We start from the raw sequence: 13,533 nt of genomic DNA, 5'->3' as shown, positions 1-13,533 counted from the left end.
ACAAAATAAGGAAAAGAGAAAAGATAGTGAGAGAAGTGATGAAAAGAAGAAAAAGAAGAGAGAGAGAGGAGAAAGAAAAGGAAGCTAACTTAGAAAGGGAAATCATCAAGGTAAGGGTGGGATTTCTTGATTATGGGTTTATATAATAGTAAATAATGATTAGAAACATGTTAGGATTGGGAATTTTGAGTTTCTAGTTTAACATGTTACAGTTTGATTGAAATATCATGAAATTGGTGATTGAGACATATTTTTGGTGTTGATACGTGTTTTTATATGATGTATGTATGCTAGAATGTTGTTATTCCATGAGATTGGGAATTGTTCATCATTTTCATAAGTTTTGATTCTTAGGGTTTGAAAATAGGTGATGAAATCAATGTCAAAAATTTATGTTTTTATGATACTAAATGGTTCTATATGATATGTACATGTTATAATAACTTGTTTCCATAATTAAATCGATGTTTCGGATGGTTTTTAATCGAAAAAACGTGTTGGACAAAATGTTGTCTGAAACTGATTTTTCTTGTTTTTCGCACGTTAGCTTAGTACGGTCTGGGAGAAAATGTTTTATATTTTCTGAAATTGAATGGGATCATGTATGCTTATGATTTATCATGGATTTTAGTAAACGTGTGTTACAAACATGACCAGGGATTATATGATGTTTTCTTTTATTGAATTTTGAAATACATGTGACGCCCTCTTTGATATTCATGTTTTACTCTAATTTATGTAATATAATTTATATGGATTTAGAGGAGTTACATAGGGTCACCTCCCAAATAAGCCGATATCATATCCACTGCATTGGCCCTGCTGATCTTAGAATGATCAAGCAACCTTCCTCTGATGGGAAGGTATAGGAGGTAAGCTACATCATTTAATGTAATACTCGTTTCACCAATAGGGAGGTGGAAAGATGGTGTTTTGCTATGTCATCTCTCAGCAAATACAGCCTGCATTCCATGAATGATGGTGGTGTACCTAAAAGCGCAAAGACCTGCAAGCCCGGAGTTCTGGAGTGCATTTTAGAACCACTCTTCCTTAGGCTGATAAAGATTGTGAATATTTCTTGCATGGTTCACAGACTTCAAACATTCACGTTCCTGTTGAAAATAAAATATAACAGTCTCAGTTGAATTGAATTTGATTACAAAATAAAAAATAGCATCGTTCAAAAATATACCTCTTCGTTTTTGACATGCGAAGCCAAATGCTCTCCAAAGTATATCAATAAAGAAGTGTTTGTGGGCCTTCTTGAAAAAAGTCGGCAATTGGGACATCCTCAGCAACTGGAACCTGCTCTGCAATTGGGGCATCCTCATCATGGTACGCACGACTCTGGGATCTTGACCCCCGTGATAGTCAACTCCTAGAGGTCGACGCCTCCCTATCGTGAGGCAGAGGAGGGACGGCTTTAACCTGTTCATGCTGACGAGCCCTCTCGCGACGAGCAAACGCGATTAGGGTGGGTCACTAGAGTCTCATCTTTTTGTTGTTTTCAGCCATAACGCTTAGAAAAATATAACAAACATGATTAATATATGAGCAAGAAAAAGGTTCAGAGATGTATCTCCGAAAACCTGTAAGGGAACACTTCGGAGATACATCTTCGAAAATAACTTCGTTCAGCTTCAATGGCAGAAACTTTTCTGCAACTGCCCTAGCCATCCAAGTATCATCGAAACTCATATCATATTCATAAAAACAGAGTCTACACATAATCTATTTCAAATGCTAATGCTATCTAATACATTAAAACTAACCTATTTGAGCTAATATGTTAATAAAAAATCAAAATAAGCTAAATGAGAAACGTACTAAAAAATGTCTTGATGAGAGTGTAGAGTGATCTGATGTTGAATGCAGTAGGTAAAGGGAGTTAGGAATTGCAAGATACAAGTAAATGTTGCTTCAAAACTTGACATTGAGTGGGAACTGGAAATAGGTAGAGTGTGGTAGAGAGAAAGTTGAGTTTTTGAAAAATGAAGAAGAAAAAAATGAAGACTCTGGCACGAGCTTTAAATATGTTCACCTAATTCAGAGATGCATATCTAAATCTTGATTTTTTAAATAAAAAAAAGTGTATTCGAAGATGTATCTCCGACCACACCCTACAAAACTCTTCGAAAATGTCTTCAAATTAACTTATAAATAAAATGAAGATTTAGTGCGTTCAAAGATACATCTCTCTTAGAGGATATTTTAAAAATTTCATATCTAACTAAAAAAAGAGTAAGGGTGCGATGAGATGAGAAGTTGCCTTTAGAAATTAACAAAATAGAAGCGTCTACAAAGTTCTTTTTCATTTTGGACTCGGTATGTCTCACAAGAAGGAAGAGGATTTGAGTAGGGATAGGGACCCACATGGAATAGTGGTACCATGCCGTTTTGCTCTTTTTGATCCAAAATTATTATATAATGCAGCAGGCCACTCTTCCTAGTCCCTACATTGCTCTCCATTTTCCCCACACGCCCTTTCAACTCTTAATTACCTTTCACTTTTCTTTTTTCTTTCTTTCCATATATATATAAATACCTCCCTCTTCCACTAACATCTTTCATATGTCTTATTAGATACTGATAGTTAGATAGTTATAGTTTGAAAGAATGAAAGAAAGTGGTGGAGGTAGAAAACAAGGAGCAGCTTCACCCTGTGCTGCATGCAAACTTCTAAGAAGAAGATGTGCTCAAGATTGTGTCTTTGCTCCTTATTTCCCTGCCGACGAACCTCACAAGTTTGCTAATGTTCATAAAGTCTTTGGTGCTAGCAATGTCAACAAAATGCTTCAGGTATATATTTTACATTATATATTTCACATATAAACTAATTTTGACATTTTTAGGTGATGTTGACCAAAATTAATTTGTCTCTAAAATTAATAAGAATGATGTGATAAAACTACCATTTTCAGAAAATACTTTTTTTCAATATATATTATAATTTTAAAAAATATAAACTAGTGTAGAATAGATTAATGTTATTTGAGATACACAAAGTTCACCGACACTTTTATTAGATGAAGTGTGAAACGGTATATTTGAAAGAAAACAAACTTATTTATAAAAAGAAATATTAAAGATATTATAGTTATATAAAATAATTTTATACTATTATTTAATAGAGATACGTCATTCAGCTATGTCATATAATTAATTTAAAAATATTAAAAATATAATTAATTTTAAAATATTAAAGTAATTTGGTAGAATACATAATGATAATTGATTGATAATGTAAAATTATTTTACAATGTGTATTTTTTTTTCTAAAATAAAAAAATCAAAATATTATATAGTTGATTTAATTGAAGAAGAGATGAGACACATTAAAGAAGTGGTAAGATACGGGTGATTAGACTAACGGACCGTTATTTGTTAGTTGATATTTATTTGTCCGTTTGTTAGTTGATATTTGTTAGTTGAACTAAATAAATGTGAATTATTGATTTAGAGTTCAACTCATAATAATAAATTAAATAAATTGTTAATAATTATGAACTAATAATTTTTTAACCATGAATATAAAATGTTTTGTATTTGATTCAAAATAAATACAAATTTTGTTAATTGGTTAGTTCTTGCACATGTTGAAGCCTCTAAATAATCGAATTTTATTTATAGGAATTTGGCATAAAATAGAAAACAAAAATTTAATGGCCTTGCATAGACGAGTGGCCCTTTCCTCTTTCTATTTTGTCTTCTTTTATTTTATTGACTACTAGTGGCGCTTTCCCTTCTTTGACCATACTTGAATTGAATCCCCACATCCACATCCATATTCTTCTAACTTCTTTTTAGAAATAAAGGTTTAACATCATTGATTTTTAATTTTGTACTTTATTATATTATATCTCAACTTTAAATTTGTTTTTGAAATACTACAAAAAAAAAGTAATTAATCACATAACTATGTTATTCTTCTTGTTTATTACATGTTTTCATATTTCTTAAGCTCTTGCATGCATCTCAAATTATATATACTCAAAATTTTGTGGTCTACACCAAAAAAACTTAGATGAGATGACGGTGGTAGTGTTTTCCAATTTAATCAGAGGTCGTATATACGATCTCTGACCTGAGCACTCTTTAGTGTTGAGGTCTGCAACAATTTTTTTCAACATTAAATTAACTTAGTCTTTATATAACTATTTTTTTCTCATTTGTGAGTACACTTTTTTCATTTGAGAAAAATGCAACCTACATGAAGATACTTTTCTCAAAAATATACTAAACTAGTTTGAATGAAATTGAAGGATGCATCACAGATCATACATATTCACATTGCAATCTTTTTCTGAATTTTATTGTTTTCTTTAGCTAATATAGTAAAACTAGTTTTGGAGGTAACCAAAAGCCATGTCCACACACACTACACTAGCATGGCTTTTTCCAAGTAATATATAATTTTTTTACTATATAATAAATAATAGCAAGCCTTTGAAAAATTAGAAAAGGTAGAAAAGGTTAAACATTCGGCGCGTTCAAACCTCACATCGTACGTCCTAATCTCTTTGTCTCTTTTCAATTTTTTTCATATTCCAACATTAGGTCTGTCTCATCTTTTGGTCTGCCATGTGATCCATAAAATAATCAATAAGACAAACCAATAACAATAGCATTACATTTTTAAAAGTTAATATGTTTCTTATTATTATTGAAAATATGACTGATTTTAATTCAATCCTACAAAAAATATTGAATATCTCTAGCTTAGAACTAAAAATTGAGTGACCAAATAACAGAAAATGAATAGTAAGTTGGTAAAACGGGTCTGGCTCGCATTTTTTTATAGGACGAGTCAAAATTTTAAATCCGCACCTCAAATTAAATGTGTCCACTCGTGCTTTCTTACATAAGTTATTATATTTTAAAAAAAGATCAAAGTTTTAGTCTCGCACCTTCAACTATATCTGCTCCGTCAAGTGATATATTTTGCGGGTTTTTAATATAATTGGACGTAACTCAACCTTATAAAAATATTTTTTAAAATGAAAATAAAATTCATATATTATCATAGACTCTTAATATATATTTATTTTGTTTTTACTTTCATCATGTATTGGGCCAACCAATAGTAGCTTCTAAACGTGGTGTTGCCCCCCAAAAGTCAGAGTCAAGCACAAACACAAGATCTTCACTTTCTATTTGGCACCATTAGGAAATTACATTACAAAATATTCAAGTAACATTATCCTTCTACACATACACCACGTGAAGTTGTCTCATATAAAGTCAATTTCATATCCAACTATTGAAAAAAAAATTCTCATTTCATTGTCAAACTCATGTCACAATTTCTAACACATTACAAATATTAATAAATTTTTTAATTTGCAGGACTTACCTGAACATCAAAGAGGAGATGCAGTGAGTAGCATGGTGTATGAAGCAAATGCAAGGGTTAGAGACCCTGTGTATGGTTGTGTAGGGGCAATTTCGTCACTTCAGCAACAAATTGATGTTCTTCAAACCCAATTGGCTGTGGCTCAAGCTGAGGCTGTGCACCTAAGGGTGCGCCAAACTGCATCATCTTTTTGGAACAGTGCAGGACATAGCCCAACTAGCCCAACCTATAGTGGCTCTCCATCATCTAAGATCAATGAATCACAAGCCAAACATATCTTTGATATGGACATGGTGGTGGACCAAGGTGGTTATGCTGATTCAATGTGGTGATGCAATACAACTACTATGGTTAAAAAATATATAATTTTATATACTACTAGTATCTATTTAGACTATACAAAAACAAAGGAGGGACACATTATTTTTTTGAAGTAATGTCTTCTACCAGTTTCACTTTTAAACCTAGAGACACGTTAGACCTACTTTGGTTCTGACGAGTCTCTGAAATTCAACTCATCTAAAAAATTTATAATTTAGTAGAATAGAGCTAGGACTCTAGAAGCAGTGGTGGCGGAGGCCGTTCGCCCGCTTGATTTAGTTTGGTTATAGATTTCTCATTGATGATTGATGAGATTTAGTTTGGTAGTGTAAATATATATTACCATTTGACATTGTGTTAAGGGCAAGGTTATATGGTTGGATTGTGGATTTTTCATGGTTAAAAGAAAGGATTGAGTTTTGTATTGTTGTTCTTTCTAGTGATGTTTGACTTTATGTTTTGGATTTTACAAGGAAGATGCACTTGTTGGCATTTACTTAGTTTTTCACAAGTATTGCTACTTCTTTGTAATGTTGGGGTATTGCTATACAATTATGAGTTATCATGTTGTCTTGTTTTCTTTACCTTTTGTTCTTTTTGGTTTATGTCTTCTTCTATGTATACTTTTGTTTTTTACATCATTGAAAGGTCATTTGAGCATTAAAAAAGAAAACCACTACATAATGTGCTACACACGCTTCTTGATTAGTTCAACTAACGACATCAATAATACCCTTTTTAACGACAAATATTAACACTAAAGTTAGTAGTGGTATTTTCTTAGCAGTGAGGATATTATACTCTCCCTAGTCCCTACTTATCGGTAATGTTTCTTTAAGCTTGAATTATGTTTAAGTAATTAAATTAGTTAATGCAACTTTATATAAAACATCCGTATTAAAGAACTTCGCAAAATAAGAATATTATTCATATAAACGCAGATATGATTAAGTTGAACATTTTAAAAATCATGACTTTGATAGTTAGTATATAAATTAGTGTAAAAATGTGATGAATTATTATTTACAGAGCTTGTTTAGTATATTTCTTAGATATGCTAAACTATAGGAATTTAATACTTAACGCAATTTAATTTTGTTTGTTAAAACTTTTATAGAAAAAGGCTACTAGATTAGTACCAATCCCATTCTAATTCCGAGTGAAAATTCATTAACAAGGTAAGCTATGAAATTGCATTACTACCAAAATTGAGGCACACCCTGGACAACAGCGTGAAATTCTCAAAACATCCCCCCAAAGAAAGCATGAGCTATTAATTGCACTACCAAAATTGAGGCATCCCAATCCATAATTAAGAAATGTCTGAGGTAAACAAGAGCATCCAGAGTTATCAATTCCTTATCACAATAAGCAAATAGACGGTAGAATATTCACCTTCCCTGCCTGTATAACCCTTCACATTTCCTTATTCAGAAAGATCGTTGTAATAACTAGAATCAAGACGTTTCTTCAACTCTGGTTGACTGGCTGGAGGGCTACTCATCTTTCTCTTGCGATTGTTCAACATGGATGAAGCATCGTCTATCATCTCCCCTTCTTCTGCATTGCATCCATTCCTGTCTTTCTGTGATTTCCCTTTCAAGCCCATCTGACTCTCATCTCTAGTTTCCTCAAGGTCCTCACTGTGACTTTCATCGTCAGGCTTAGACCAGCTCTGACTTCTCTCTCGCTTATTTTTCTCATTCTCGACTGCTAGCTCAACTCCATCTTCAAGCTCTTTCTCAATGAGATCATCCTCATCCATTACATCTTTCTTTATTGTCATTTCACCGCGTACCTTTTTCATTTTTTCTAACGCAGCCTTTACCTTGTCTTTGTCAATCACCTTCTTTGTCATTTCAACTCCATTTTCAAGCTCCCTCTCAATAAGAGCATCCTCATCCATTACATCTTCCTTTATTGTCATTTCACCTCGTTCCTTTCTCCTTTTTTCTAGAGCGGCCTTTACCTTGTCTTTGTCAATCATCTTGATTGCTTCTTTGGGTGAAAGTGGGCCTTCCCGAAGCTCCAGATTTCGACCAACATTAAAGCTAAACTTGTATGATGTATCATCACTCCTTCCTAATTCTGCAGCCTCCTCTGTACCAACCATTTTATCTTGGTCTCCAGAAACTACTCGTTCAGCTCCAGAGATAGATCTATTTGCCACTTCTCTCTGGTTATCTTTATCGGGCAACTTTTCTGAGGTCTGAGAATCCCTGGTTTCCAAGTCTATCTTGTGATCAGTAATGTCACTACCCATTTCTGCACTACCATCATTGCTTTGGTTTTCTGTTCCTGCAAGTGGCGCTGCATTATTTTCCACAGATGTGCGTTGAGGAGCTGAATGAGATGCAATTTGTTTTGAGGCCGGCTCCTCACTCGTCGCAGGAGCCTTTGAGGAAGCTCTCACCCCTCCTGCAGTAGCCCCTTCTGTTTCATTTCCTTGTGATTGTGGAATTCTATTCTGCTCATAGAGTTCCAACATTTGATTGCTAACTTCTGCAAGAGAAAAACAACAACGACTCAGAAGGATATACAAAAGCATTGAGAGAAAAACAAAAGGATAGCCCCTTGGTTAAATAACAGCAGCAAACTACCCACGGCATAACAGTGAGCCTGTACTATAATGAAAATGCTTAACTTATCTAAAAACAGGGATAAAACATTATATAACAAGACAGTACAAGAGATTATTATATTGCATTAAGCCACAAGAACATGCAAGACCATCCAATTGGATCAACTTTCTTAATATGCAAATGAATTGAGGGGATGACACCCACCCTCCAATTGGCGTGGGGTGACATCAAACTCCTGCCACCAAACCTTCTCACCATCTGACGGAAGCTTCACTTTCAGGAACTTGGCAGCAAGGAAAATGGCACCTGCCGCAATATGATGTGGCTTAAATTGCAGGCAGAGTGATGTCCTCAGCCTGAAAGCCACTTTCCAGTGTGTGAACAAAAAAACTATTAAAATGTATTCAACAAAGTTAAATTAGAACGAGTAGAAATTGGATCCATACCCATCATTAACAAAATTCCACGCAACTTGTGCAAGGGCATTCTTTGCAACATTGAACTTCTTTATGGCCTCGACAAGGGGCTTGTATGGATGTTGGACATTCAAGTCAAAACCTAAAGTGGCAAGTACAACCCTCTCTCCAAGTAAAATTAATTCTTTCTGCTGCTCATATACTTCCTGCATCATTTACAAATTCTATTTAACAAACAAATATAATAGGGTCGTGGAACCAGGAACGAAACACAGAGCGGGGTTAATAAACGAGCGTCCAAAATCTAACAAGGAGATACTTTTAATATACGGCAGTTTGAGTTCATCGGATCGAATCAGAGCAACTATCCAATAAAATAGTGTCCCAAGAAAAATGTTTGCTAAATGACAAAATTCCATGCAACCAATTCTATTTATTAATACTATAGTACTCTCTATGATTTCAAATATAATCTGACCAAAATTTCAAATTTGGCGGTCTAAATTACAAACAAATTGCAACTAGTTCTACTCTAATGATACCATAGAAAAGAAATGCTGAAGGCAATAGTGGTAGCAATAAGATCTAAGATAAATCAAGAAATTGGGATGTCTATACATAGAAAAGAATTGATGAAAACACCATCAGTAATAAAACACCTTCTGTTTTATCCTGTGTGCAGCTTCCGGGTCCTTCTTGTGAATCATCTCATAAGAAATGATAATAACATCCTTAAGAGGACGAGGAGTCTCCTCAACCTTTCCAGCCAAAAACATGCAAACTGTGGCAATTGTCTGCAAAAAGATATGCATCAATCGGAGTATGAGATTTCAAGTAAGTACACTTTAAGTTTATACAGGTTTTAAATCTATCAATGTCATTATCTTAATATAAACTTGGAACATAACCACAATCAACTTCCACAAATACTTGAACCAAGCCTTCGCAATTAGTAGGGTTGGTGCATGGATCAGGCTACACCATAATGTTCTATCAAAAACCATGCTTCTATCCAACTTATTAATCTCGAGATCTTTCTTAATAATCTCTCTTATAGTTATTTTAGGTATTCCTCTGGTTTGATTACACTTCATCTGATCTACTCTTCTTACAACAGAATTCATAAATCTTCTCCCTACATGACTAAACCACCAAAGCCTAGTTTCCATTCCACCATCTTTTCTACTATAGGTGCTACCCCAACTCTCTTTCTCTAATGTTGTCATTTCTAATTTTATCCTATCTAGTCTTGCCACACATCCAATGCAACATTCTCATCTCTGCTACGCTACACTTCGTTAAGAAAAAGGAACAAACTCAACATAAAAACATTATTCAAAAGAAACGAGAAATCTATGATTACAAATCCCTATTGAAGAACAACAAATGTCAGTCAGTATAACGGTTTTTCAGAATACAAATGCAAACAAAAAAATCAATATTGAGAAAGCATAATACATAAATGCAAGAAATACCAACTAGAGCTTTGCAAGAATAAGCAGCATTAATGCTTTGCCATATTTTAAACAACTGAAACTGTAATTAGCATATCCGTTTTCACAAATTTCTGATATCTTTAGGATATAACTTTACTCATCAACCAAAAGCTAGCTTAAGGTATAATTTGACATTAGCCCAGGGCTCATAAAGACTACTTTGGCCATGTCTCCAGTTGATGTGGGATTTCACACATAGTCTCATAACAACTTTGACCATCTCTAGAAATCAAGACACAATTTCTAGGTGATCATATCACAAGTCAATTGAAAGACTAATGTGTTGAACTTTCATTTGCTAGAAAAACTCCAAAACCAAACAGGCATTTTACAGTTGAAAATGCCAATATTGAAAAACAAAAAACATCCACCATATATCCCCAACACAGCATTACCAAGCATTGAAAATCAAATTATAAACAACTCACATAAAATTATTATGATAATTATTTTGTTTGTTGTACTCATTGTATGTGGTTCTCCACAATGGTAATCGAACAAACATGCTATACTAAATCAAAATGCAACTCATAAAAAATCAGTGGTAAAATGCCTATAAAATATCTATTTAAAAGCATAACAACCCACCCTTCTGTCGTTCTTTGCATGAGATTGTCTAAGAAAGAAACGATGACAGAATATTACGGCCGTTGCTATAGTTACTTGAGGCCTGCAGGGGATGAAGTTACCGTCAATATGCAAACCTCCAATTGACTTTCAAGATTAGGAAATAAATATTTAAGGCATAATGACAAAGCCCAAGTACATATAAAAGGAAATTGGCATTCATCTTGCAAAGACTAACTATATTTTTGGTAAGTCAAAGACCATAAATATAAACATAATACTAGATCAGAAGTACAATGCACAATAGGAAAAATGGCAATCAAATTGCAAAAAAATAAGCTATCATAAAACTCAGTGCTATAAAATTGCATAGTTGGTGTACCATTAAGACACATAGTTGTATGGACATGAGACGAAATTTAAAAACATTAAGATGAAATGAAACATACAACCCCTCAAAGCAATTCTAAACACATAATAAGTATCTAACTCTGGATAAATATTAATAAAATATTTTTAGTAATAACAATCACATAAAACTTACACTTTAAGTCGCATGCCTAAATCTTGTAAGAATGTGCAATATGACTTGCGCAGATATGTCTCTTTCTTCAGGTCGATTCCATCCTTTCTTGATGGGGCATTTTCTTCCATGTCTTTTCGAGACATATACCAGTGACCCAGGGCTTCCTGTTGCTTGTCTAAAGAACCTTTACAAGGGTTTTCATCAGATGCCCCATGATTTGGCAACTCTCCAGACACGTGTGCTGCCATGTGTGTAAGTTACACTGTTGACTCAGTTAATTCTGTATCACTTGCTCAGCATCAACTAGCAGAAAGATTCTGGAGGATATTTATAAAATAACAATGAATATCATTGACCAAGAATTTAAAGTATTATAACAGAGATGCTGAAACTGTATGCTCGTGAGAAAAATAAACATCATCAAAAAATATCATGATAAAGAAAGTGAAACAAACATACAAAATTAATTAAAAAGGTTTAGAGATTTGAGTTGGTATTGAGAGAGAATGTTTCCCCGCATCATTATATATATGCACTCCCTCTTGAAAAAGTATTACCATGAGTATTATTTCAGAACTAATTAGGTTACAATCTCTGAACAGTTTAAATAGACTATGTTATACCTAACAGGCCAAATTTATTTTAAACAAAATATTACACAATACAAAACTGTATTATCAACACTAATTAAAGCTATAAGAACTCTTCTTAGACACGACTAGTATTTACAACACTAATTAAAGCTACAAGAACTCCTCTTAGACACGACTAGAATATACAGCGCTAATTAAAGCTACAAGAACTCCTCTTGGATTGTGATTGGATATCATAAAATGAACGGAGCGGAGTGGAATCAAACTATCGAACCCAATAATCTCGAAGTTTTTTATCTAATTAACAAAGAGGAAAAAGGAAACACTACCTTTAAACAAATTCCCACATGGAAAACGATAATGAGATCAGAGACATAAGGAAAAAGTTACAAAAACATAAATTTGCCTAATGTTCAAAACCGCCGCCTGTTCTTGATAGACCAAACCCTAATTTGCGTTTTACAACTTGAATAAAATTTGACAAAGGAAAAGAAAGAGGCAACATTCAATATACAAATTCCACCACCCAGATTAAATTTTATAAAAAAAAAAATCTTTTGGAAAGAAAACAAACGCATTCGATAAATAGCTCCGATAGGGTTTCAACAAACAAACAAATTGATTGAGAATAACAAAATTAAGCCCAAAAAAGATGAATTCATAGCGAACAAATTGAAATTGAAAATTGCAATGCATGTATATATGAATAAAGATAAAGCGATAGATGGATCGGAAAAACGCATCGATGAAACGAGAAAGAAAAACGCACCAAGATGAGATAAAAGAAAAACGAAATCGCAGGGAAATAACATACATACCAGAAAGAAACCTCGTCAATTGCAAGCTTTGTCGATAATTTGTGGGACTCGTCGCAAGATGCAGGAAAGTTGAAGGATCGATCGAATGCCCTCGCTATCGCTACCACGTTATTTGTGTTTCGTTTTTTGTTTTTCCTTTTTCACTGTCCACCCAGTTACTAGTATCCCAAATTAATATTGTTTTATATTAATATTTTTATATACCACCGCGTCCTCTATTATTTTATTATTATTTCTTACATTTTTCTTTTTAAAAGTAATAAATACATGAATCTATTATTATGAGGTAGTTAAATATATTAAATACAGTCACAGAAGCTAGGGGTGTTCATTGGTTCGGGTAAATCCGAACCAAACCAGAATCCGAACCAAACTATAGTGTTTGGGTTGGATATTTTTTCAGTTCGGGCAAGAACCGAACCAAACCAATGAAATCCAATGACAATCGGTTCGGGCATCGGATTTTCAGTTTTCTACCCGCAAGCGCAACCCAAACCAACCATAATCAATTATCATGAAAATTACTACCAAGCATTCAACTTCAATAAGAAAAAAAATAAAATGTTGTGTGTGGACAAGTTATGCTATTTTAATTCGTTATTAGAAAATTGATAGTGTAATGTGATAAATGAACATAAAATTATGAAACACATTCATTATCATATTAATTCAAATAACTAGTTATAGATTCATAACTCTTAATCTTAGATATTTTTCTTGTCAGGTATTTTTGAATCTATTAGAGAAAAATTTCTAGTATAATTAAATTTGAACACTATTAATATTATATTTTTTATAATATTATGAAAAATTAATTTTTGTAAATAAGTTATTTTTTTAAAATATTTTTGCATTTATTTT

The 13,533-nt window shown here is 33.2% G+C and overlaps 2 protein-coding genes across 4 annotated transcripts; one reads left to right on the top strand and one right to left on the bottom strand.

The window, feature by feature from the left end:
• Nucleotides 1-2,451: 2,451 nt before the first annotated feature.
• On the top strand, nucleotides 2,452-6,625 carry LOC131602510 (LOB domain-containing protein 4-like). Its single transcript, XM_058874643.1, has 2 exons — nucleotides 2,452-2,799; nucleotides 5,347-6,625. Exons 1-2 carry the CDS (start codon nucleotides 2,617-2,619, stop codon nucleotides 5,683-5,685), a joined length of 522 nt encoding a protein of 173 aa, XP_058730626.1. The 5' UTR covers nucleotides 2,452-2,616; the 3' UTR covers nucleotides 5,686-6,625.
• Nucleotides 6,626-6,806: 181 nt separating this feature from the next.
• LOC131602509 (cyclin-T1-3-like) lies at nucleotides 6,807-12,828 on the bottom strand. 3 transcript variants are annotated; one of them, XM_058874641.1, is made up of 7 exons: nucleotides 12,669-12,828; nucleotides 11,280-11,578; nucleotides 10,757-10,838; nucleotides 9,332-9,466; nucleotides 8,703-8,878; nucleotides 8,461-8,612; nucleotides 6,807-8,176 (listed from the first exon to the last, which is right to left on the bottom strand). In XM_058874641.1, the coding sequence occupies exons 2-7, from the start codon at nucleotides 11,507-11,509 to the stop codon at nucleotides 7,101-7,103; spliced, it is 1,851 nt and encodes a 616-aa protein (XP_058730624.1). In that variant the 5' UTR covers nucleotides 11,510-11,578; nucleotides 12,669-12,828; the 3' UTR covers nucleotides 6,807-7,100. The 3 variants fall into 3 exon arrangements, with proteins under 3 accessions (XP_058730624.1, XP_058730623.1, XP_058730625.1); XM_058874640.1 differs by having other exon boundaries at nucleotides 12,673-12,828; XM_058874642.1 differs by lacking the exons at nucleotides 10,757-10,838; nucleotides 12,669-12,828 and having other exon boundaries at nucleotides 11,280-11,415.
• Between the last annotated feature and the right edge of the window lie 705 nt (nucleotides 12,829-13,533).

Source organism: Vicia villosa, linkage group LG5 (genome assembly GCF_029867415.1).
Source record: "Vicia villosa cultivar HV-30 ecotype Madison, WI linkage group LG5, Vvil1.0, whole genome shotgun sequence".
Taxonomy (NCBI): domain Eukaryota; kingdom Viridiplantae; phylum Streptophyta; class Magnoliopsida; order Fabales; family Fabaceae; genus Vicia; species Vicia villosa.
This window is presented reverse-complemented; position numbering and strand designations above follow the sequence as displayed.

Coding starts and splice junctions, on each gene's coding strand:
- LOC131602510 (XM_058874643.1), top strand. CDS start 2,617: ATGAAAGAAAGTGGTGGAGGTAGAAAACAAGGAGCAGCTTCACCCTGT. Junction 2,800..5,346: donor ATGTCAACAAAATGCTTCAG/GTATATATTTTA, acceptor TTTAATTTGCAG/GACTTACCTGAACATCAAAG.
- LOC131602509 (XM_058874641.1), bottom strand. CDS start 11,509: ATGGCAGCACACGTGTCTGGAGAGTTGCCAAATCATGGGGCATCTGAT. Junction 10,839..11,279: donor TTAGGCATGCGACTTAAAGT/GTAAGTTTTATG, acceptor CATCCCCTGCAG/GCCTCAAGTAACTATAGCAA. Junction 8,879..9,331: donor CACACAGGATAAAACAGAAG/GTGTTTTATTAC, acceptor TAAATGATGCAG/GAAGTATATGAGCAGCAGAA.